Source organism: Bufo bufo, chromosome 6 (genome assembly GCF_905171765.1).
Source record: "Bufo bufo chromosome 6, aBufBuf1.1, whole genome shotgun sequence".
In the NCBI taxonomy this organism is placed as follows: Eukaryota; Metazoa; Chordata; class Amphibia; order Anura; family Bufonidae; genus Bufo; species Bufo bufo.
Window position 1 is genome coordinate 6051144 of NC_053394.1, and position 27852 is coordinate 6078995.

The window sequence follows — 27852 nt, forward strand, 5'->3', positions numbered from 1 at the left end:
CTCTCTTTCCTCTAGTTGCTCACACCCTCTTCTCAGGGCACTGACGCCCTCTTTTCTCTGGTCACTTACACCCTCTTTTCTCTGGTCCCTCCACACCCTCTTTTCTCTGGTCGCTGACGCCCTCTTTCCTCTAGTTGCTCACACCCTCTTTTCTCTGGTCGCTCACACCCTCTTTTCTCTGGTCCCTCACACCCTCTTTTCTCTGGTCCCTCACACCCTCTTTTCTCTGGTCGCTCACACCCTCTTCTCAGGGCACTGACGCCCTCTTTCCTCTGGTCGCTGACGCCCTCTTTTCTCTGGTCACTCACGCCCTCTTTTCTCTGGTCGCTCACACCCTCTTCTCAGGGCACTGACACCCTCTTTTCTCTAGTCGCTCACACCCTCTTTTCTGTGGTCCCTCACACCCTCTTTTCTGTGGTCGCTGACACCCTCTTTTCTGTGGTCCCTGACACCCTCTTTTCTCTGGTCGCTCACACCCTCTTTTCTCTGGTCGCTGACACCCTCTTTTCTCTGGTCACTCACACTCTCTTTTCTCTGGTCCCTCACACCCTCTTCTCAGGGCACTGACACCCTCTTTTCTCTGGTCGCTGACGCTCTCTTTCCTCTAGTTGCTCACACCCTCTTCTCAGGGCACTGACGCCCTCTTTTCTCTGGTCACTTACACCCTCTTTTCTCTGGTCCCTCCACACCCTCTTTTCTCTGGTCGCTGACACCCTCTTTTCACTGGTCGCTCACACCCTCTTTTCTGTGGTCGCTGACACCCTCTTTTCTGTGGTCGCTGACACCCTCTTTTCTGTGGTCGCTCACACCCTCTTTTCTGTGGTCCCTCACACCCTCTTCTCAGGGCACTGACACCCTCTTTTCTCAGGGCACTGACACCCTCTTTTCTCTGGTCGCTCACACCCTCTTTTCTGTGGTCGCTGACACTCTCTTCTCAGGGCACTGACACCCTCTTTTCTCAGGGCACTGACACCCTCTTTTCTCTGGTCCCTCACACCCTCTTTTCTGTGGTCGCTGACACCCTCTTTTATGTGGTCCCTCACACCCTCTTCTCAGGGCACTGACACCCTCTTTTCTCTGGTCGCTCACACCCTCTTTTCTGTGGTCGCTGACACTCTCTTCTCAGGGCACTGACACCCTCTTTTCTCAGGGCACTGACACCCTCTTTCCTCTGATCACTGACGCGGACATCCGCTGAGGAAGATGTTTTATTGGCGGTCTCTGGCGGCGTGTCCTGCCTGCTGCTATAAACTGTACATTGCGTCCTATACATTAAATATTGTACATGTTCAGAGCAGGTACAAAAGAAGAAATAGAAGACCAGCGCGGCATGCATCCCCGACACAGAGAAAAAGAGCGCCCCCCGGGGTACAGAACAGGCCCACGACCCTCACAACCCGGGCATGTACAAACAGCGGCTGCACACCTGCTCCGCCATGACCCTCTGTACACACACAAAGCTGCGTCACGCTGCTTCCTGGGACACGGAGCTATGTGCCAGGCGGCGTCCTGCCGAGGTCGTCTCCCGGATTACTGATCGCTGCTGTTTATTGCACTGACCCGAGGAAAACGAAAATATAAAAAACGTAAAAAATATATTTAAAAACCCGTCCCGGGTCGAGTGGCGATTCCCTCTTCTTCCTCCTCCGTCGTCTACAATATTAAATACGTTTGGTGCGTGGATTGTGTCCCTTTTACAATAATTTGTGTTCGCCCCGAATCCCTTACTGGTTACGGACATGCTGCAAACCCAGAATCCACGCCCCGTGGCCCCAAACTCCACATGGTATTTACACGCAGGTCTAATAGCGACACTGTCTCTTTAATTCTTTCTGGTAGATGCACAGACGCCTGGATGGCGCTACTCCGCCCCTGCTCCTTTTTTCACCAGTCCGTAAGACTTTTCATGCAGTCGTTCTCCATCCTCCACGGCTCTGGGACGCCAACGGTCGCCTGCGGACTTCCGGCGGATCCGCATTGCTGAGTGGATTTCGTCTCTCGCTGGAAGCCATTACAGATTTGTTACAAAAGATTTTTCAAAAAAGAAAAACAAAAACGATACATTGTCACAACCCTCCAGCTCCAACAAGGTTCAGACACAAGTTCCTTGTCTGGTCGGAGGATGCGGCTTCCGGTTCCGAACACATGAGCTTTTGTCTTTGCAGTCGAAGGATTTCTGCTGCGATATGTCGATGAGGGCGCTGGCGATGACGAGACCTGGAAAGAGAGGAGAAAGGAGGTGACAAGGAGCAAGAGAACCCGTCCTCTACATGCTGCAGAGCTGAAATCTCCCAGCATCCCCTGCTGGTGCAATGTCAGCTTACCTGAGTGCATTCTGTATAACTAATGTAATGTATGTACACAGTGACTGCACCAGCAGAATAGGGAGTGCAGCTCTGGAGTATAATACAGGATGTAATTCAGGATCAGTACAGGATAAGTAATGTATGTACACAGTGACTGCACCAGCAGAATAGTGAGTGCAGCTCTGGAGTATAATACAGGATGTAACTCAGGATCAGTACAGGATAAGTAATGTATGTACACAGTGATTGCACCAGCAGAATAGTGAGTGCAGCTCTGGAGTATAATACATGATGTAACTCAGGATCAGTACAGGATAAGTAATGTATGTACACAGTGACTGCACCAGCAGAATAGGGAGTGCAGCTCTGGAGTATAATACAGGATGTAATTCAGGATCAGTACAGGATAAGTAATGTATGTACACAGTGACTGCACCAGCAGAATAGTGAGTGCAGCTCTGGAGTATAATACAGATTGTAACTCAGGATCAGTACAGGATAAGTAATGTATGTACACAGTGACTCCACCAGCAGAATAGTGAGTGCAGCTCTGGAGTATAATACAGGATGTAACTCAGGATCAGTACAGGATAAGTAATGTATGTACACAGTGACTGCACCAGCAGAATAGTGAGTGCAGCTCTGGAGTATAATACAGATTGTAACTCAGGATCAGTACAGGATAAGTAATGTATGTACACAGTGACTGCACCAGCAGAATAGTGAGTGCAGCTCTGGAGTATAATACAGGGTGTAACTCAGAATCAGTACAGGATAAGTAATGTATGTACACAGTGACTCCACCAGCAGAATAGTGAGTGCAGCTCTGGAGTATAATACAGGATGTAACTCAGGATCAGTACAGGATAAGTAATGTATGTACACAGTGACTGCACCAGCAGAATAGAGAGTGCAGCTCTGGAGTATAATACAGGATGTAACTCAGGATCAGTACAGGATAAGTAATGTATGTACACAGTGACTGTACCAGCAGAATAGTGAGTGCAGCTCTGGAGTATAATACAGGATGTAACTCAGGATCAGTACAGGATAAGTAATGCATGTACACAGTGACTGCACCAGCAGAATAGTGAGTGCAGCTCTGGGGTATAATACAGGATGTAACTCAGGATCAGTACAGGACAAGTAATGTATGTACACAGTGACTCCACCAGCAGAATAGTGAGTGCAGCTCTGGAGTATAATACAGGATGTAACTCAGGATCAGTACAGGATAAGTAATGTATGTACACAGTGACTGCACCAGCAGAATAGTGAGTGCAGCTCTGGATTATAATACAGGATGTAACTCAGGATCAGTACAGGATAAGTAATGTATGTACACAGTGACTGCACCAGCAGAATAGTGAGTGAAGCTCTGGAGTATAGTACAGGATATAACTCAGGATCAGTACAGGATAAGTAATGTATGTACACAGTGACTGCACCAGCAGAATAGTGAGTGCAGCTCTGGAGTATAATACAGGATGGAACTCAGGATCAGTACAGGGTAAGTAATGTATGTACACAGTGACTGCACCAGCAGAATAGTGAGTGCAGCTCTGGAGTATAATACAGGATGTAACTCAGGATCAGTACAGGATAAGTAATGTATGTACACAGTGACTGTACCAGCAGAATAGTGAGTGCAGCTCTGGAGTATAATACAGGATGTAACTCAGGATCAGTACAGGATAAGTAATGCATGTACACAGTGACTGCACCAGCAGAATAGTGAGTGCAGCTCTGGGGTATAATACAGGATGTAACTCAGGATCAGTACAGGACAAGTAATGTATGTACACAGTGACTCCACCAGCAGAATAGTGAGTGCAGCTCTGGAGTATAATACAGGATGTAACTCAGGATCAGTATAGAATAAGTAATGTATGTACACAGTGACTCCACCAGCAGAATAGTGAGTGCAGCTCTGGATTATAATACAGGATGTAACTCAGGATCAGTACAGGATAAGTAATGTATGTACACAGTGACTGCACCAGCAGAATAGTGAGTGCAGCTCTGGAGTATAATAGAGGATGCAACTCAGGATCAGTACAGGATAAGTAATGTATGTACACAGTGACTGCACCAGCAGAATAGTGAGTGCAGCTCTGGAGTATAATACAGGATGTAACTCAGGATCAGTACAGGATCAGTAATGTATGTACACAGTGACTGCACCAGCAGAATAGTGAGTGCAGCTCTGGAGTATAATAGAGGATGTAACTCAGGATCAGTACAGAATAAGTAATGTATGTACACAGTGACTGCACCAGCAGAATAGTGAGTGCAGCTCTGGAGTATAATAGAGGATGTAACTCAGGATCAGTACAGGATAAGTAATGTATGTACACAGTGACTGCACCAGCAGAATAGTGAGTGCAGCTCTGGAGTATAATACAGGATGTAACTCAGGATCAGTACAGGATAAGTAAAGTATGTACACAGTGACTGCACCAGCAGAATAGTGAGTGCAGCTCTGGAGTATAATACAGGATGTAACTCAGGATCAGTACAGGATAAGTAATGTATGTACACAGTGACTGCACGAGCAGAATAGTGAGTGCAGCTCTGGAGTATAATACATTATGTAAATTGATATTACAATACCTCAGAATTTTCAAAAATCACTGCTTATTTTATATTCAGCAGCTGAAAACCTGCCCTGTCCTAGTCTTGCCTGCACAGCTGCTGGTTTGTCTCACTGTATCAGTGTAGGTAACAGCCCAGGACAAGAGGTAGATTTAGCAGTTTTGCTCGTTGTCTGCAGGGCGCGCTGCGTACATGATGCAGGTAGATGACATTGATGTCCACGTATAATGTGACCCATCTATAGATATGGAGACGCGGTGGAGATCTGGGGCACCACTATCGGAGATGCCCTCACCCTGTACACAGCGACCCAGTGGTATCTATAGGGCGCAATACAGACCTAGAAATGGGAAGGGCTTCTGCGGTGAGTAAAGACCGGACCTGGAAAAACGCCATAAACACGTGTGTGGGGGGGGGCGGATACAAATATAATTATTTGATGCATTTATATTCGTTGCAACATCTTATGAATTGCGGCTATGAGGGAATATTATACCGGAGGAATGGCGTACGGACGGGCGCGGCAGGTCAGGTGACATAAACGATACCAGTTATTACGTCGATGATGAAAGAAATATAATCAAGAGAAAGAAAAATGGCGCAATCTGTCGATCAATATGGCAGATGTATTATTATTATAAATGTGCGTTTTCTGTTGATACATGAGCCTCGAGGAGCGGCGGCAGGAGGCGAGCGGCGGCCCCTAATCACCCGTCACTGCGTCTGATGGAAAAGTGACAAATGCAGCATCCAGGTCAGAAATCCATTTCTTTTATAATTTGTGTGGCCGAGCGGAGAGATAGCGGAACACTGACAGACGCCAACTGACGGCGGGCACGGGGGAGGGGTGCAGCGCTACAGTGCTCTGGGAAAGCTGGGTGACCAGTATGGTGTCCACGCAGACACCACTCCCTTGAGGCGGGAGGCGCGAGACGTCGCCGCCATCTGGGGCTCAGACACGTTTTCTAGATGATGAGTTTCGCTCTTGCGTCAGGGGAGGCTCCGATTTCACATGCGCTGGAAATGTGCTCCTAGCCCCACATGTAACGCGATCTCCCAAGTCCCACAATACCCGCGACTAATTAAGGAGAAGGAGATGATAAAATTGCCATTGATTAATTGGCCTCTTCGGGCCGCGAGGCGCGATCACATGACGCTGCGCCCAGAGAGGACTCGCCGTCCGTTTATGAGGCACAAAGCAATTTCTCTCATCATTAAAGCTGGAAATGAAAAGCCGCATGAAGTCGCAACCGCCACGGCGTCCCCTCACCAAACAGACCGCACCGTAGGCGGAAAAAAACTAAAAATAGGATTAAAATCTCAAACTGGCAGAAGCCCCCAGAGCGACGCTCATCCGTCATCCGTGAAGCAGAGACCTCCAGAGTGACGCATGAAATCAGAGCCCCCCGGACGCGGCCCCCAGTTTGTACATACTACAGTCAGAGGCAAGGACTCCGGAGCTGCACTCACAATTCTGTCAGTGGAGTCCACATGAGCACTCCAATAGTGACAATCAGGGGTCCCCGGGCGACGGTAAAGGGGGAGGGGTCTCCCTGCAGTGTAAATAGAGTAGAATATCGCCATTTTTGCAGCAGTTTCCTCATTTTGTAAACCTGGTGACGGACGACACCTTCACGCCGCGCGAAATCACCGATCCCTCCGCTTTTTTCCTCATCGTTTGCTGCTTTGACCATTAATGGAAAATGAACGATTTCAGCGGTGACTCAAGCGCTAACTCCTTAATCGTACAATTACGGACCCATGCACACGACCCTTTCTTTTTTGCGGCGGCGTGCAGGACATGTTCTATCTTTTTGCAGAACGGATCATCCATGTGTCTGACCAGCAAAAAGAGAAGATCATGTCCGCAAAATGCAAATACCGGAGCCACTGAAAACCGTGCTCCGCAAATAAAATACGTGTGGCATGCGGAATGCATCCGTATTTAGCAGATCTGCGATTTGCGGACAAGACTGATATGGCGGAAATTTAGACTATTACTCCCTGTTATCAGCCATGAAAGCTCCCTGCCCCCGATCACAACTGACTGATATCAGCCGCTCCACTTATAACGCTCCAGCGCTGATATAACCTGTGGGTTGTTATAATTACTGGCCGCCGTGTTCCACCGCACAATGCATTGTATTTACAGTCCTTTATATTGATGCTGGTATCTGTAGTTCTTCTGATGGTCTGCAGATCTCAATTATAAACATCTTGCTCGTATCACTGCAGTAGAACAGAGAATTACATTATATGGGCATAAAATGCATTAGTTCAGCAGCGATGCCACCTGCTCAATACCGTGAGCGCCAGCTCTGAGGCTTCTGTCTTATTCAAGGAGAAATTTCAACAACATTATTGTGCCTGTAACCGTGATATGGGCTCAATCAGGAATACACTCCCTGTGCTGAGTTACATCCTGTATTATACTTCAGAGCTGCACTCACTATTCTGCTGGTGCAGTCATTGTGTACATACATTACTTATCCTGTACTGATCCTGAGTTACATCCTGTATTATACTCCAGAGCAGCACTCACTATTCTGCTGGTGCAGTCATTGTGTACATACATTACTTATCCTGTACTGATCCTGAGTTACATCCTGTATTATACTCCAGAGCAGCACTCACTATTCTGCTGGTGCAGTCACTGTGTACATACATTACTGATCCTGTACTGATCCTGAGTTACATCCTGTATTATACTCCAGAGCTGCACTCACTATTCTGATGGTGCAGTCACTGTGTACATACATTACTTATCCTGTACTGATCCTGAGTTACATCCTGTATTATACTCCAGAGCTGCACTCACTATTCTGCTGGTGCAGTCATTGTGTACATACATTACTTATTCTGTACTGATCCTGAGTTACATCCTGTATTATACTCCAGAGCTGCACTCACTATTCTGCTGGTGGAGTCACTGTGTACATACATTACTTATCCTGTACTGATCCTCAGTTACATCCTGTATTATACTCCAGAGCTGCACTCACTATTCTGCTGGTACAGTCACTGTGTACATACATTACTTATCCTGTACTGATCCTGAGTTACATCCTGTATTATACTCCAGAGCTGCACTCACTATTCTGCTGATGCAGTCACTGTGTACATACATTACTTATCCTGTACTGATCCCGAGTTACATCCTGTATTATACTCCAGAGCTGCACTCACTATTCTGCTGGTGCAGTCACTGTGTACATACATTACTTATCCTGTACTGATCCTGAGTTACATCCTGTATTATACTCCAGAGCTGCACTCACTATTCTGCTGGTGCAGTCACTGTGTACATACATTACTTATCCTGTACTGATCCTGAGTTATATCCTGTATTATACTCCAGAGCTGCACTCACTATTCTGCTGGTGCAGTCACTGTGTACATACATTACTTATCCTGTACTGATCCTGAGTTACATCCTGTATTATACTCCAGAGCTGCACTCACTATTCTGCTGGTGCAGTCACTGTGTACATACATTACTGATCCTGAGTTACATCCTGTATTATACTCCAGAGCAGCACTTACTATTCTGCTGGTGCAGTCACTGTGTACATACATTACTGATCCTGTACTGATCCTGAGTTACATCCTGTATTATACTCCAGAGCTGCACTCACTATTCTGCTGGTGCAGTCACTGTGTACATACATTACTTATCCTGTACTGATCCTGAGTTACATCCTGTATTATACTCCAGAGCTGCACTCACTATTCTGCTGGTGCAGTCATTGTGTACATACATTACTTATTCTGTACTGATCCTGAGTTACATCCTGTATTATACTCCAGAGCTGCACTCACTATTCTGCTGGTGGAGTCACTGTGTACATACATTACTTATCCTGTACTGATCCTCAGTTACATCCTGTATTATACTCCAGAGCTGCACTCACTATTCTGCTGGTGCAGTCACTGTGTACATACATTACTTATCCTGTACTGATCCTGAGTTACATCCTGTATTATACTCCAAAGCTGCACTCACTATTCTGCTGATGCAGTCACTGTGTACATACATTACTTATCCTGTACTGATCCCGAGTTACATCCTGTATTATACTCCAGAGCTGCACTCACTATTCTGCTGGTGCAGTCACTGTGTACATACATTACTTATCCTGTACTGATCCTGAGTTACATCCTGTATTATACTCCAGAGCTGCACTCACTATTCTGCTGGTGCAGTCACTGTGTACATACATTACTGATCCTGAGTTACATCCTGTATTATACTCCAGAGCTGCACTCACTATTCTGCTGGTGCAGTCACTGTGTACATACATTACTTATCCTGTACTGATCCTGAGTTACATCCTGTATTATACTCCAGAGCTGCACTCACTATTCTGCTGGTGCAGTCACTGTGTACATACATTACTTATCCTGTACTGATCCTGAGTTACATCCTGTATTATACTCCAGAGCAGCACTCACTATTCTGCTGGTGCAGTCACTGTGTACATACATTACTGATCCTGTACTGATCCTGAGTTACATCCTGTATTATACTCCAGAGCTGCACTCACTATTCTGCTGGTGCAGTCACTGTGTACATACATTACTTATCCTGTACTGATCCTGAGTTACATCCTGTATTATACTCCAGAGCTGCACTCACTATTCTGCTGGTGCAGTCATTGTGTACATACATTACTTATTCTGTACTGATCCTGAGTTACATCCTGTATTATACTCCAGAGCTGCACTCACTATTCTGCTGGTGGAGTCACTGTGTACATACATTACTTATCCTGTACTGATCCTCAGTTACATCCTGTATTATACTCCAGAGCTGCACTCACTATTCTGCTGGTGCAGTCACTGTGTACATACATTACTTATCCTGTACTGATCCTGAGTTACATCCTGTATTATACTCCAGAGCTGCACTCACTATTCTGCTGATGCAGTCACTGTGTACATACATTACTTATCCTGTACTGATCCCGAGTTACATCCTGTATTATACTCCAGAGCTGCACTCACTATTCTGCTGGTGCAGTCACTGTGTACATACATTACTTATCCTGTACTGATCCTGAGTTACATCCTGTATTATACCCCAGAGCTGCACTCACTATTCTGCTGGTGCAGTCACTGTGTACATACATTACTTATCCTGTACTGATCCTGAGATACATCCTGTATTATACTCCAGAGCTGCACTCACTATTCTGCTGGTGCAGTCACTGTGTACATACATTACTTATCCTGTACTGATCCTGAGTTACATCCTGTATTATACTCCAGAGCTGCACTCACTATTCTGCTGGTGCAGTCACTGTGTACATACATTACTTATCCTGTACTGATCCTGAGTTACATCCTGTATTATACTCCAGAGCTGCACTCACTATTCTGCTGGTGCAGTCACTGTGTACATACATTACTGATCCTGTACTGATCCTGAGTTACATCCTGTATTATCCTCCAGAGCTGCACTCACTATTCTGCTGGTGCAGTCACTGTGTACAGTAATCTGCTCCGCTACATTACAGTCCGTCAGTGAAGCTGTTTGGAGGTCTCTGACTACAAGTCCGCTGACTGTTTCTAATAGCAACCAACAGAGCGCAGCTCTGGAGATAATACTGTATTATAATGTTCCCCTCTGACACATCTCCTCTCCTTTCTTCTTGATCTCTGGGGGGGGGGGGGGGGGGGGGGGGGGTCACATACTGAACTCCATTCATTTCTGAGCAGAACAAGGAGCTTCTCTGTTCATCTTCTAGAATCTCTGATCTCATCTCACAAGACCCGACGCTGAGAAGCGGAAACCGGAGGCGACGCATCCAGACCGTGCCCGGCGCAAACTGGTAAAACACGAACTGCGCCAGTATGCCAGCAATAATAAACCGCTACAATGTAAAGTTCATTACCCGCCCCGCGCAGATGTCACAACAACAATGGCCTCGCCGCACGGGGTCACCGCACGTTTTTACGCTTTGGTTGCTATAGAAACCTGGAGAAAGTATGCGGCGATGACTAGCCGGTAAAGGTTAATTGAAGTATAATTACAGGAATCTGCGCTGGAAAGCTGTTAGTGCGCCGGCCGCCATCACCTGTAATTTTCTGTGTTGATCGCGCAAAATACAAACCAAAAGCTAATCCCATAGGACGACCCCCCCTCCCCCATCTCCTGCGGCTTGTGTCCACCTCCACACTGACCGCAGTGGACACGTTAACATCTCTCTTCAGCTGCATGCTGTCTTCTACTCTAGTCACAACCAAAGCTGCAATTACAACTTATCAGGTATCCTGTGAGCAGAACCTGATGTCTCTCCACCGCCAACTACTGGTTCACTGTCTGTCCGCAGCGTGCAATGTATTCTGGGAAATGTATGTTACCACAGAGGTGTAATAATCTGCAGGATATATCACTATCAGGAGGTAGAGAGGACAGAGCGATGTTCTGCAGAGCTCTAGAGGTCAGAGGTGTAATAATCTGCAGGATATATCACTATCAGGAGGTAGAGAGGACACAGCGATGTTCTGCAGAGCTCTAGAGGTCAGAGGTGTAATAATCTGCAGGATATATCACTGTGTATCTTTCAGGAGACAAAGACAGAGCGATGTTCTGCAGATCTCTATAGAGGTCAGTGGTGTAATACACTGCAGGATATATCACTATGTATCTGTCAGGAGGTAGAGAAGACAGAGCGATGTTCTGCAGATCTATAGAGAGATTAGAGGTGTAATGATCTGTCAGGAGGTAGAGAGGATAGAGTGATGTTCTGCAGATCTGTAAAGAGGTCAGTGGTGTAATAATCTGCAGGATATATCATTATGTATCTGTCAGGAGGTATAGAGGACAGAGTGATGTTCTGCAGATCTCTACAGAGATCAGAGGTATAATAATCTTCAGAATATATCACTATGTATCTGTCAGGAGGTGGAGGGAGCAATGATCTGCAGATCTCTAGAGAAGTCAGGGGTGTAATAATCTGCAGGATATATCACTATGTATCAGAAGGCAGAGAGGACAGAGCGATGTTCTGCAGATCTGTAGAGAGGTCAGTGGTGTAATAATCTGCAGATAATATAATCATTATGTATCTGTCAGGAGGTGGAGGGTGCGATGTTCTGCAGATCTGTAGAGAGGTCAGTGGTGTAATAATCTGCAGGATATGATCCTGTATTAGCGCTCCTTCCTCCTATGCTCCCGAGGTGGGGGTTGGGGCTTTATTGACTGTACTTTAGGGCAGGTGATGGGGAGTCGGTTGACACCACAGATGTAGCAGAGCCGGACGGCTCCTGTACATTTGTAGATGCAGACGATGGATCGACAGACTGATGACTGGAGGATTCTGGGAGGATGATGGGCCCCGCTGCTCGCGAGGCTCTGATTGGCTGAGGCATCCTGCGGTTAGAGTAACACTTCTATATTCACATCCTCCCAGGAGCGGCTCCGCGGGGGCGGGACAGACGAATAATAGAGCTGTAGCCGGGAACAAAGGAAGCAGCCGCCATTGTTTGAGGTCCCTAGGGTGACAAATTCCCCACCCACATCCCCCATCGTCATCATGGCTGGCTGCGTCCGGGGGAGGGGCTTAATGAGTGACCAATGAGATGTGACTGCGATCCCAGATGATATTAACGGGCCAGCGCTGGCCTCATCATTGTATCACGAAGTGTCCCTTTTGTATCTGTTCTCATCCTTTTCAAGGTACCTGCTTGCTGTCAGTGAGTGGAAATATTTGCAGGTTACATTCAGAAGCTAATCTGACCTAATGCTTGTCACAGCTGAGGCTTTGTTACTATTGTAACTATTGGGACACATTGGATCTGATACTTTGTAACCAACTTGCCAGATAGAGACTTGAGTTCGGAGCCGGCAGAGGATTGTCTACACCCCTAACAAAGTGCAGCTGGGTGAGCAGGATGCAAATAGTAAATGTTTGCATTCAGTGACAGCAAGCAGAGCTCTTGAAACACAAATTCTATTAGAAAGTTGCAGAACTTTAATTACAGGAGTCCGGACAGGGGCCCTTTAAACCGTTCAGTCCCGTCTCTCCCTCCCCCGCCTGCAGCTCCAGGTAACGCTTGGTTTTATTTCCGGTTTTTGACTTCTTTCTGAATCTCATTTTCCACGACGAATCGCGGCGCCAAAGATAAATGATAAATCTTATTGTAAGTTTATGACACTGCAGCAATCAGAGGTTTTATACGCATCGTAGAAAGGTGTGCAGCGCCACCATGTATGTCCATAGGCGGCGGGAAGGAGCGTGCTCCCTGCGTACACTGCGAATTACTGCCATCATGTAATGACTTATTGAAGCCCGCAGCTCTGCGATGTGCGCGGCGAGCGCCCCAGCCGCCTCCACGCTCCCCGCTCTACAAGTTTATTGCCAACATCTGGAGAGCTGACAACGTCTTTACACCCGTTCAAAAGGCATAAAAAATAAAGTGCGCATTTGTCTTCTCAGCCTCATTTCCCATGCAGGTAGCTTTTATGTGACGGATCAAGAAGGGACTCGATAATGGATGAGACCTAACGCAAAATATACGAGCGCACCGTCCGTCTACAGACCAGCAGACACATGGAGGCGCCAGCAGGGGGAGCAATGAACAGATCCCTGTATGACAATGACATGATCTGCACTGCGTACTGGGCTCCAGAAGGGTTAAGTGCTCCTTCTTAGCTCCGCAGGGGAGGAGCCTAATAAAAAGATTACTCTTTCTACTCCTCCCATTGGATTACATATGAGTGCACGCTGTCCTTCTAGAACATGACGTCTCCAGAAGGGGGAGCTCTTCTCAGCCCCTCAGTGTCTCTAGCCCTTTATGTGTGATACTGATGACACAATCTATATGCATACAAGGCTGTAACATGCAGGGGCGTAACTACCATAGCGGCAGACCATGCGACTGCTATGGGGCCCAGAGCAAGAGGGGGCCCAGTCTTAGTAGGGATCATCCCCTCTTCTACTGGGGGTGAAAACTTGGTCAGGACTCCACCCTCTAAAGGAACAATTTTTAGCAAACGAGGCAGTGGAAAAATGGCCCAAGGGTCATTGAAAAGGGTTTAGGCAGAAACCCTCCTGTTGTGTGTGTGGGGGGGGGGGGGGGGGGCTGGTTTGATCCTTGCTATGGGGCCCTTACTTCTCTATGTATGCCACTGGTAACATGGTTCAAATAAGAGACAGAGGCGCTCCATAGAATGGTTCAAACTAGGCCCCCTATTATGGTGCCCAAACATAGCTTTAAGCCCCTGACTTAAGGGACGATCTGCCCCTATGGTAAGTAGAGATTGGCCTAGAAAGGTTACTACAATCCCGATGAGCTCCGCAAGAGAGGAGCCTACAAGCTCCCCTACTGAGTTCAAGTTGGGAGGGGTCTAGAAGCCCACCCTCTGAGCTCCGCAGGGGAGGAGACTAAAGCTCACCTACTTAGTTCAGGTGGCGAGGGGGTCTAGAAGCCCACCCTCTGAGCTCCGCAGGTGAGGAGTCTACAAGTTCATCTACTTAGTTCAGGTGGGGAGGGGGTCTAGAGGCCCACCCTCTGAGCTCCGCAGGGGAGGAGTCTAAAGCTCACCTACTTAGTTCAGGTGGGGACGGATCTAGAAGCCCACCCACTGAGCTCCGCAGGGGAGGAGTCTACAAGTTCATCTACTTAGTTCAGGTGGGGAGGGGGTCTAGAGGCCCACCCTCTGAGCTCCGCAGGGGAGGAGTCTAAAGCTCACCTACTTAGTTCACGTGGGGACGGATCTAGAAGCCCACCCACTGAGCTCCGCAGGGGAGGAGTCTACAAGCTCACACATTGAGTTCTGCCGGGAAAAGTCTACACTCACTGAACTCCACAAAGGAGTGTACAAGCCCACCCACTGGGCTCCTCAGGGGAAGAGTTTCATAAGAAGGTGCATTAAGTATTCAGGGAGCTGGATGATGGTTGTTATTGTCCCCGAACTCAATTAGTGTTGATCGCAAATTGTTATTGCGAATTTTCTGATTGCTGATTTTTGCAAATCAAGAAAATAATGACTGGAGATCACGAATTCTCGAATATATGACGAATATTCACGAAATATCGCGAATTCTAAGATTACCCCTGCCGCTTATCACTGATCTCAATAACTTGATATAATAAACTGAGGTGCAGTTGCACGGAGCCTCCAGTAGATGGAGATCTTATATCCCAACTACTCCTACTTGCTCCTGTATATGCGAGAACACTGCCTTCTTAGCTCCGCAGGGGCGGAGCATCCTAAGAGGATGGCTGCTACACAGGAATATGAGCCAGCGCAGCGCTGGTCACACTGAGAAGTGGGGTCAGGTAGATCACGGCTGCTTGTCCCATAAGTGAGGTGTGAGGTTCGCCTGACCTCACTGATGAAGTGATATTTATCTTATATACTCACTGATGACATCACTGAGACCCCAGATCCCAATGACCTCATGCGTCAGTGATATCTGTGACCTGATCCAGGGGTCTTCCACTATCTACTCGGTGACTGCGTCACTACAATCCTCATCATCAGCGTGAAATCAGGGCTCAGGTGGGGAATTCTGCACGGAAGCAGCGGGGATGGAGGATGATGGGACGCCGCCAGGGCTCCTCCGACAATAATAAGATATTGGCCAGTGTGGTTAATTGAGGGGCCTGGCGCCATTTCATGCATGTTTTATGGGACACGGCAGCGGCTACGAGGGACGGCGTGAAATCGCAGAAGAGACAGTCACAGCTGACCCCAAATACAGGACAATGAGTGCGTGACGGCGTGGAGCAGCGTATGGCGGCGAGATCAGGAGGACATCTCAAGGTCGTGATGCCAATCACATAGAAGAGGAATCTCACGCTGCAGAGCATCTTGTCCTGCAGAACAGCTGGCAGAGCGTCTCAGCCTGCAGAGTGTCTCATCCTGCAGAACAAATATCCGGCAGAGCATCTCATCCTGCAGGACAGCTTTCTGGCACAGCATCACAGCCTGCAGAACATCTCATCCAGCAGAACAACTATCTGGCAGAGCGTCTCATCCTGCAGAACAGCTATCTGGCAGAGCGTCTCATCCTGCAGAACAGCTATCTGGCAGAGCATTTCATTCTGCAGAACAGGTATCTGGCAGAGCGTCTCATCCTGCAGAACAGCTATCTGGCAGAGCATCTCATCCTGCAGAACATCCCATCCAGCAGAACAACTATCTGCCAGAGCGTCTCATCCTGCAGCATCTCATCCTGCAGTACAGCTACAGTATCTGGCAGAGCATCTCATCCAGCAGAGTGTCTCATCCTGCAGAACAGCTACCTGGCAGAGCATCTCATCCTGCAGAACAGCTATCTGGCAGAGCATCTCATCAAGCAGAGTGTCTCACCCTGCAGAACGTCTCACCTTGCAGAACAGCAGTCTGGCAGAGTGTCTTATCCTGCAGGACAACTCATCTGGAAGAGTGTCTTATCCTGCAGAGGGTCTCACTTTAATGTCTCCTCCTTAACAGCATCTCACCTTAACGTCTCACCCTGCAGAACATCTCACCCTGCAGAGTGTCTCAGGGTAGAGCTTCTGAGCATGAAAGGGCTAAAATCCCAAAACTTCCGGAGCTTTTCCCTAAATCCCCGGCAAATGTAAGTCCTTGAGTCGTTTCTTCTGTCTATCTGATCAGGGGAAAGCTGGGTGACAATATGGCCGCCAGCTCTGATCCGGAAAGGCCATCCTGCAGCCAGTCTATCGGATCGCGGCTTCTGAAGTTTGCAACATTGTTCCAGACTTTGTAGTTTAATTCATCATTTTCAGGATCTCTGCTTGCAGTCAATGAATGGAACGGTCACTCGTTCCCTCTCTCCTGATGCTGTCCTGTTCGCAAGGCTGAGGGTTTGCAAACGATGGAGGCTGACATGGCCCTGTAGCTGGCTGCAGCTCTGGCGGTGTGGCCCCTGCTCTCAGTCCACAGAGAGGGCCCCACTTTCAGTCATGTTAGGGGTTCAGTAGCCGGCGGGCTGCAGGGAACAGGCTGTTAATGGAGTAATTGCAGATTACCATGTGCCTTGTCATGTACACGGATATTAGCGTGCGCCGAGCGCGGCCCCCGGTGACCACCTCCTTCCTATGACTGACGTGTTTTCCTTGAAGTTATTTTGTGTTCTATAACAGAGTCATTATAATCGCCGGCGGCCGCTGCGGCTGGGAGGTCAGTGCGAGCCAGCGCACAATCAAGAAGGGGGAAGAGGGGGCGACAACCGGGCGGTGACAAAACCTAAGATAGGGGGGCGACAACCGGGCGATGACAAAACCTATGATAGGGGGGCGACAACCGGGCGGTGACAAAACCTAAGATAGGGGGGCGACAACCGGGCGATGACAAAACCTATGATAGGGGGGCGACAACCGGGCGGTGACAAAACCTATGACAGGGGGGCGACAACCGGGCGGTGACAAAACCTATGATAGGGGGGCGACAACCGGGCGGTGACAAAACCTATGATAGGGGGGCGACAACCGGGCGATGACAAAACCTATGATAGGGGGGCGACAACCGGGCGGTGACAAAACCTATGATAGGGGGGCGACAACCGGGCGATGACAAAACCTATGATAGGGGGGCGACAACCGGGCGGTGACAAAACCTATGATAGGGGGGCGACAACCGGGCGATGACAAAACCTAAGATAGGGGGGCGACAACCGGGCGGTGACAAAACCTATGATAGGGGGGCGACAACCGGGCGGTGACAAAACCTATGATAGGGGGGCGACAACCGGGCGGTGACAAAACCTATGATAGGGGGGCGACAACCGGGCGATGACAAAACCTATGATAGGGGGGCGACAACCGGGCGGTGACAAAACCTAAGATAGGGGGGCGACAACCGGGCGATGACAAAACCTAAGATAGGGGGGCGACAACCGGGCGATGACAAAACCTATGATAGGGGGGCGACAACCGGGCGATGACAATGCCTATGATAGGGGGGGCGACGACAAAACCTATGATAGGGGGGCGACAACCGGGCGATGACAAAACCTATGATAGGGGGGCGACAACCGGGCGATGACAAAACCTATGATAGGGGGGCGACAACCGGGCGGTGACAAAACCTATGATAGGGGGGCGACAACCGGGCGATGACAAAACCTATGATAGGGGGGCGACAACCGGGCGGTGACAAAACCTATGATAGGGGGGCGACAACCGGGCGGTGACAAAACCTAAGATAGGGGGGTGACAACCGGGCGATGACAAAACCTATGATAGGGGGGCGACAACCGGGCGATGACAATGCCTATGATAGGGGGGGCGACGACAAAACCTATGATAGGGGGGCGACAACCGGGCGATGACAAAACCTATGATAGGGGGGCGACAACCGGGCGATGACAAAACCTATGATAGGGGGGCGACAACCGGGCGGTGACAAAACCTATGATAGGGGGGCGACAACCGGGCGATGACAAAACCTATGATAGGGGGGCGACAACCGGGCGGTGACAAAACCTATGATAGGGGGGCGACAACCGGGCGGTGACAAAACCTAAGATAGGGGGGCGACAACCGGGCGATGACAAAACCTAAGATAGGGGGGCGACAACCGGGCGATGACAAAACCTATGATAGGGGGCGACAACCGGGCGGTGACAAAACCTATGATAGGGGGGCGACAACCGGGCAGTGACAAAACCTATGATGGGGGGGCGACAACCGGGCGATGACAAAACCTATGATAGGGGGGCGACAACCGGGCGATGACAAAACCTATGATAGGGGGGCGACAACGGGGCGATGACAATGCCTATGCTGGGGGGGGCGACAACCGGGCGATGACAATGCCTATGATAGGGGGGCGACAACCGGGAGATGACAAAACCTAAGATAGGGGGGCGACAACCGGGCGATGACAAAACCTATGATAGGGGGGCGACAACTGGGCGATGACAAAACCTATGAGAGGGGGGCGACAACAAAACCTATAATAGGGGGGCGACAACGGGGCGATGACAATGCCTATGCTGGGGGGGGCGACAACCGGGCGATGACAAAACCTATGATAGGGGGGGCGACAACCAGGCGATGACAAAACCTATAATAGGGGGGCGACAACGGGGCGATGACAATGCCTATGATGGGGGGGGGACAACCGGGCGATGACAAAACCTATGATAGGGGGGGCGACAACCGGACGAGGACAAGCAACAAGGTACTTTGAAAATAGCAAGATACCGAAATACAAAGTCTATTAGGAAGGTAAGCAATGCGAGCTATTGCCAGAAGGCTGGACGCCAGCCCTTTAATGGGTAACTATGTAAGTACCTGAACACCAGGGGGAGCCATACTATGTAAGTAGCTGAACACCAGGGGGAGCCATACTATGTAAGTACCTGATCACCAGGGGGAGCCATACAATGTCAGTAACTGAACACCAGGTGAAGCCATACTATGTAAGTAACTGAACACCAGGTGGAGCAATACTATGTAAGTAACTGAACACCAGGGGGAGCCATACTATGTAAGTAACTGAACACCAGGGGAAGCCATACTATGTAAGTAACTGAACACCAGGTGGAGCCATACAATGTCAGTATCTGAACACCAGGTGGAGCCATACAATGTCAGTATCTGAACACCAGGTGGAGCCATACTATGTAAGTAACTGAACACCACCAGGTGGAGACATACTATGTAAGTAACTGAACACCACCAGGTGGAGACATACTATGTAAGTAACTGAACACCAGGGGGAGCCATACCATGTAAGTAACTGAACACCAGGGGGAGCCATACAATGTCAGTAACTGAACACCAGGTGAAGCCATACTATGTAAGTAACTGAACACCAGGTGGAGCCATACTATGTAAGTAACTGAACACCAGGTGGAGCCATACAATGTCAGTATCTGAACACCAGGTGGAGCCATACTATGTAAGTAACTGAACACCACCAGGTGGAGACATACTATGTAAGTAACTGAACACCAGGGGGAGCCATACTATGTAAGTAACTGAACACCAGGGGGAGCCATACAATATCAGTAACTGAACACCAGGTGAAGCCATACTATGTAAGTAACTGAACATCAGGTGGAGCCATACTATGTAAGTAACTGAACACCAGGTGGAGCCATACTATGTAAATAACTGAACATCAGGTGGAGCCATACTATGTAAGTAACTGAATACCAGGTGGAGCCATACTATGTAAGTAACTGAACACCAGGTGTAGCCATACTATGTAAGTAACTGAACACCAGGTGGAGCCATTCTATGTAAGTAACTGAACACCAGGGGGAGCCATACTATGTAAGTACTGAACACCAGGTGGAGCCATACTATGTAAGTAACTGAACACCAGGGGGAGCCATACCATGTAAGTAACTGAACACCAGGGGGAGCCATACAATGTCAGTAACTGAACACCAGGTGAAGCCATACTATGTAAGTAACTGAACACCAGGTAGAGCCATACTATGTAAGTAACTGAACACCAGGGGGAGCCATACTATGTAAGTAACTGAACACCAGGTGGAGCCATACAATGTCAGTATCTAAACACCAGGTTGAGCCATACTATGTAAGTAACTGAACACCACCAGGTGGAGACATACTATGTAAGTAACTGAACACCAGGGGGAGCCATACTATGTAAGTAACTGAACACCAGGGGGAGCCATACAATATCAGTAACTGAACACCAGGTGAAGCCATACTATGTAAGTAACTGAACATCAGGTGGAGCCATACTATGTAAGTAACTGAACACCAGGTGGAGCCATACTATGTAAATAACTGAACATCAGGTGGAGCCATACTATGTAAGTAACTGAATACCAGCTGGAGCCATACTATGTAAGTAACTGAACACCAGGTGTAGCCATACTATGTAAGTAACTGAACACCAGGTGGAGCCATACTATGTAAGTAACTGAACACCACATAGTGGGACAGTAATAATAAATCTTCCCCTTTGTACTTCTTCACGATTTTCAATATCTCTGCTTATTTACATCCAGTGCCTGTAATGATATAGATCTATATATGCAGTTGATGGGTTTGTTACGATGTATCTCTCTCATGTTCTACACTCCAGAGTGACACATTGTAACAAACTATTAGGACGGGAGACAGATTTGTCGATTGTCTAGACTGGACACAATTACGGTGAAAGCACAGCGCCTTGAGCAGGACGAGGACAAGCAACAAGGTACTTTGAAAATAGCAAGATACCGAAATACAAAGTCTATTAGGAAGGTAAGCAATGCGAGCTATTGCCAGAAGGCTGGACGCCAGCCCTTTAATGGGTAACTATTAAAGTAGCTGAACACCAGGGGGAGCCATACTATGTAAGTAAATGAACACCAGGGGGAGCCATACTATGTAAGTACCTGATCACCAGGGGGAGCCATACTATGTAAGTACCTGAACACCAGGTGGAGCCATACTATGTAAGTAACTGAACACCAGGTGGAGCCATACTATGTAAGTACTGAACACCAGGTGGAGCCATACTATGTAAGTAACTGAACACCAGGGGGAGCCATAAAATGTCAGTAACTGAACGCCAGTTGAAGCCATACTATGTAAGTAGCTGAACGCCAGGTGGAGCCATACTATGTAAGTAACTGAACACCAGGGGGAGCCATACTATGTAAGTAGCTGAACACCAGGTGGAGCCATACTATGTAAGTAACTGAACACCAGATGGAGCCATACTATGTAAGTAACTGAACACCAGGTGGAGCCATACTATGTAAGTAACTGAACACCAGGGGGAGCCATACCATGTAAGTAACTGAACACCAGGGGGAGCCATACTATGTAAGTAGCTGAACACCAGGTGGAGCCATACTATGTAAGTAACTGAACACCAGGGGGAGCCATACTATGTAAGTAGCTGAACACCAGGTGGAGCCATACTATGTAAGTAACTGAACACCAGATGGAGCCATACTATGTCAGTAACTGAACGCCAGGTGAAGCCATACTATGTAAGTAGCTGAACGCCAGGTGGAGCCATACTATGTAAGTAACTGAACACCAGGGGGAGCCATACTATGTAAGTAGCTGAACACCAGGTGGAGCCATACTATGTAAGTAACTGAACACCAGATGGAGCCATACTATGTAAGTAACTGAACACCAGGTGGAGCCATACTATGTAAGTAACTGAACACCAGGGGGAGCCATACCATGTAAGTAACTGAACACCAGGGGGAGCCATACAATGTCAGTAACTGAACACCAGGTGAAGCCATACTATGTAAGTAACTGAACACCAGGTGGAGCCATACTATGTAAGTAACTGAACACCAGGGGGAGCCATACTATGTAAGTAACTGAACACCAGGGGGAGCCATACTATGTAAGTAACTGAACACCAGGGGGAGCCATACTATGTAAGTAACTGAACACCAGGTGGAGCCATACAATGTAAGTATCTGAACACCAGGTGGAGCCATACTATGTAAGTAACTGAACACCACCAGGTGGAGACATACTATGTAAGTAACTGAACACCAGGGGGAGCCATACTATGTAAGTAACTGAACACCAGGGGGAGCCATACAATATCAGTAACTGAACACCAGGTGAAGCCATACTATGTAAGTAACTGAACATCAGGTGGAGCCATACTATGTAAGTAACTGAACACCAGGTGGAGCCATACTATGTAAATAACTGAACATCAGGTGGAGCCATACTATGTAAGTAACTGAATACCAGGTGGAGCCATACTATGTAAGTAACTGAACACCAGGTGGAGCCATACTATGTAAGTAACTGAACACGAGGTGGAGCCATAGTATGTAAGTACTGAACACCAGGTGGAGCCATACTATGTAAGTAACTGAACACCAGGGGGAGCCATACTATGTAAGTAACTGAACACCAGGGGGAGCCATACAATATCAGTAACTGAACACCAGGTGAAGCCATACTATGTAAGTAACTGAACATCAGGTGGAGCCATACTATGTAAGTAACTGAACACCAGGTGGAGCCATACTATGTAAATAACTGAACATCAGGTGGAGCCATACTATGTAAGTAACTGAATACCAGGTGGAACCATACTATGTAAGTAACTGAACACCAGGTGGAGCCATACTATGTAAGTAACTGAACACCAGGTGAAGCCATACCATGTAAGTAACTGAACACCAGGGGAAGCCATACAATGTCAGTAACTGAACACCAGGTGAAGCCATACAATGTCAGTAACTGAACACCAGGTGAAGCCATACTATGTAAGTAACTGAACACCAGGTGGAGCCATACTATGTAAGTAACTGAACACCAGGGGAAGCCATACTATGTAAGTAACTGAACACCAGGTGGAACCATACTATGTAAGTACTGAACACCAGGTGGAGCCATACTATGTAAGTAACTGAACACCAGGGGGAGCCATACCATGTAAGTAACTGAACACCAGGGGAAGCCATACAATGTCAGTAACTGAACACCAGGTGAAGCCATACTATGTAAGTAACTGAACACCAGGTGGAGCCATACTATGTAAGTAACTGAACACCAGGGGAAGCCATACTATGTAAGTAACTGAACACCAGGTGGAGCCATACAATGTCAGTATCTAAACACCAGGTGGAGCCATACTATGTAAGTAACTGAACACCACCAGGTGGAGACATACTATGTAAGTAACTGAACACCAGGGGGAGCCATACTATGTAAGTAACTGAACACCAGGGGGAGCCATACAATATCAGTAACTGAACACCAGGTGAAGCCATACTATGTAAGTAACTGAACATCAGGTGGAGCCATACTATTTAAGTAACTGAACACTAGGTGGAGCTATACTATGTAAATAACTGAACATTAGGTGGAGCCATACTATGTAAGTAACTGAATACCAGGTGGAGCCATACTATGTAAGTAACTGAACACCAGGTGTAGCCATACTATGTAAGTAACTGAACACCAGGTGGAGCCATACTATGTAAGTAACTGAACACCACATAGTGGGACAGTAATAATAAATCTTCCCCTTTGTACTTCTTCACGATTTTCAATATCTCTGCTTATTTACATCCAGTGCCTGTAATGATATAGATCTATCTATGCAGTTGATGGGTTTGTTACGATGTATCTCTCTCATGTTCTACACTCCAGAGTGACACATTGTAACAAACTATTAGGACGGGAGACAGATTTGTCGATTGTCTAGACTGGACACAATTACGGTGAAAGCACAGCGCCTTGAGCAGGACGAGGACAAGCAACAAGGTACTTTGAAAATAGCAAGATACCGAAATACAAAGTCTATTAGGAAGGTAAGCAATGCGAGCTATTGCCAGAAGGCTGGACGCCAGCCCTTTAATGGATAACTGTCATGTTTTCATTAAAAAAAAATCTATTTTAGCATATGTTACTGCTGCAGCAGCATTATGCATAAAGCAATCTTTAGTTTCGTCACATACCGCTGTTTTCCTTGAGTTTTTCAGTTAGTTATGGCTGTTTAAACATTTACAATATGAGGACCTTCTCAAGATGGCTCCTCTGCCAGTTCTGAGGCCAAAACTGCATTCCCTCACTTCCCATACACACTTGCTGTAGCCAGCAGCTCCTGCCAGCAAACTGACAGCAAACAGACACCTTGAACTATATATTAGATATATTCAATGTAGTGCTCTGGAGAAGGAGTACTTTGAACTCTGGACATTTGTAGACTTTGCCAGTTTCCCCTATGCAAAGGCTTCTTACTTTATTTCACTGTTTAATACTGTTTAACTGCATTTTATATGTTGTGTTATATATCCTGTTCATTATCACTGCATTTGCGAGGCTCTGTGGAAAGGGTTAATGAATGCTGAGAGACTTTTGGGACTTTCTAGTTAATAATGAGCCGCTAGTAATTTTCCACAGTTAGCATAAGTTTTAAAGAAGAGCATGTTTTGGAGGAAAAAAGCGAGACTTGTTTACCACCAAAATCAGACTGACTGACCTTTTAAATGTCTGGTTTTAGCTCTGTTGTTATGTCTGGAAACTTGTTTTTGTCTGGAAAAACTGCTGTGTCATTGCCATTGAGTATCATTTAGGCTCTAATGTAAGTCTATGAGAGACGGAAAGTGTAACATTGTATCTGTTTGTGCTGAGCTTCTCCACTCCACCCCTCCCACTAGAAGGTTCCAGTCTAGTTAAAAACTGTGTATAAGGAGAGCAGTCCGAGCCCCTAGTGTGCTGCAGTTAGGGACCAGTGCTTGGAGGGGAGACTCTGCGAGACTACTGAGTGACCAGAAGAAGATGCTGAGACGAGGATATGCTGCCACAGACGCTGGATCACCAACCTTGGACCAGCATACCAGCCTTCTGAGGAGAGAGAGGGACGGCGAGCTCAGGCCTTTCCTCAGCATCAAACAATTCTTCTGCCAGGGAGGAGACTGGAGAAGCCGGCCCTACGCCTCGCCTGTATTGTTTTGCACCTGAATTCCTCCAGTAAAGATACTTTTACACTAGCGTTATTCTTTTTCGGTGTTGAGTTCCGTCACAGGGGCTCTATACCGGAAAAGAACTGATCAGTTTTATCCTAATGCATTCTGAATGGAGAGCATTCCATTCAGTATGCATCAGTTCAGTCCCTCTTACGTTTTTTGGCCGGAGAAAATACTGCAGCATACTACGGTTTTATCTCCGTCCAAAATTCCGGAACACTTGCTGGAATGCCTGATCCGGCATTTTTTCCCATCGAAATGCTTTAATGCCGGATACGGCCCCGAGTATTCTTGCAAAACGGATCCGGGATTGCGGTCTGCGCATGCTCAGACTGCAAAAAAATTGAAAACAATAAATGCCGTGTCCGTTTTTCCAGATGACACCGGACACCATAAAAAGCCGCAGCGCAATGGAAAAATCTCAGCCCTGTCTTCTGTCAGGCGGCTATAAACTCTATTCAACCAATTATATCTGTCTCTGGTAAAGCTGGGTGAGAACCAGTATGGCCGCCATAATAGTAGATGGGGATCATCCAGCTTTGCCAGACCTCTGATTGACAAAGCTGTGTAATTCTGCAGCGATTCTTCCCCGGCTCATGTAGCATTGCTTGACCGGGCTGCTCCTGGTAAAGCTGGGTGGTGATATAGGGGCATTACACGACTAGGCAGATGTGGCATTCAGGAGTCTGGAAAAGCTGGGTGAGCACGAATGGCGTCAGTAGAGCTAGGATTTATCTGTCCCTGGTAAAGCTGGGTGAGGACGGGTGTCTAATGTATTACTGGGCACATCTGTTAATCAGGAGCCTGGAAAAGACGGCAGCCATATTGGTGGTGATCCAGCTTTCCAAGGTCAGTGAACAGAGTCACTCCCGGACTGATGCATTCTGGGGATCTGATGATTCGCCGCCCCTCCCCGCCGGCAGCATTTTCCTGATTTCTGGAATTTAAATGTTTGCGTAATGTGAGGTCAGTGGCGTCCGGCCATAACCGCATCACGGGCGCGGCTCCAGCCTCGTTACCATAACTGCTTCATTGGATTTATCCGTTCTTTCCTTGTTTCGTGATAACGAGCGATAACTTCTATTAAGTTGCCATTTCCTGTCAGAACGTTCTGGAAGATGACGATTTATGGTGTTTTTCCGGTAACACGACGTCCGTGAACTACGATTAACCCCTCAGGTGGACGGGGCCTCAAGAGCATGAACCCTAACCATTGTAACTCTGTAAGCAGGCACGCCGGATTATCAGACGCTTCACTGCTGGCACAGGCGCTCGAGCCGGGCATCACGTGAAGTACCAGAGTACCATCGGGTGTGGGCACTGCCATCCGCACAATACCGGAGGCTCAGCGTCGCCCCCTGCGCGGGATCCTGCAGACGGCGACATTTCTCTATTACAAATCGCTGAACGGAGGAAAACAATAAAGGTTTTAAAGATTTTTGCACAAAATGTTGAGATATTTTATGGTAAAAACTTCTGTAACTGACCCCAGTTCATCCGGAAACTGCTGAACACAAAACTGCCAACAACAATGTATCCTTGCGTCTCTGAAACAATGTATCAGTCATGCCCTCGTCTCCCATAACAACCACTGGACTTTATTAAATAGATCTTCACCTTTGCATACATTTATTTGTAATAGACTTGTAGGGTCATTTATCAAACTGGAGTAAAGTAGGACTGGCTTAGGTCCCCACAGCAACCAATCAGATTCCTCCTTTCATTTTCCAAAATAGCTGTAAAAAATAAAAGGTGGAGTCTGGTTGGTTGCTATGGGAACCTAAGCCAGTTCTACTTTACACCACTTTGATAAATGACCCCATTAATGTCTTAACTCTTCACTGTTTCATTAGATCTGCTTGCTGTCACCCTTGTTTCCATTCAGAGGCAGTAGACCTCTACTAATGAGTGGATACAATTGTATCAGTCTGGACAATGCTGTGACCTGGACTCCGGACTGATACATTGTAACAAACTAGCTCTGTGCAGCTGCTGAAGAGTTCAGTGTACTATACCGGACGGTATACAGGGGTCTCACCTGATTGTCCTGGTGGAGGAACTCCGGCCAATCCTCGCGGCAGACAGAGAAAAACGGTCAGGACGGCAGCTTTGTTCCCGGAGCACGGCTCAATGGCGATTGGTTTTGGCACACCCTGTAAGAAAGAAAAAGAAAGTCACACGATATATATGACTCCTGTAGAGAGAAGAATCTATAGGGGGGGACGGGGCAGCCACTCCCTGCATGAAGAGCATCCTGGTGTGTGGCCCTTTAAGGCCCAGCCCCTTGACAGTGAGGATATTATAAAAAGATTTACACACAGGACGTCACCCGGGATCCTGACTGGCCAACCTGTCAATCACATCATCACCCAGCTTTACCAGAAACAGAAAGAGCATAGCAATGATAGACAAATCACTGCTGATCAGCTGTTCTGGACTCCAAAGTGACTGCACCAGCAGAATAGTGAGTGCAGCTCCGGAGTATAATACATGATGTAACTCAGGATCAGTACAGGATAAGTAATGTAATGTACACAGTGACTGCACCAGCAGAATAG

The 27852-nt window shown here is 47.5% G+C and overlaps 1 protein-coding gene across 1 annotated transcript in view; it reads right to left on the reverse strand.

Annotated features, from left to right (window-relative positions):
• Positions 1-1195: 1195 nt before the first annotated feature.
• The window catches only part of ATRNL1 (attractin like 1), a 453110-nt gene continuing 426453 nt past the window's right edge, over positions 1196-27852 (reverse strand). The window contains exons 28-29 of the mRNA XM_040438845.1: positions 27333-27447; positions 1196-2217 (exon numbers count right to left, since the gene is read on the reverse strand). Coding sequence (XP_040294779.1) covers positions 2093-2217; positions 27333-27447 — 240 coding nt within the window. The 3' untranslated portion in view covers positions 1196-2092. The remainder of the gene's footprint in view (positions 2218-27332; positions 27448-27852) is intronic.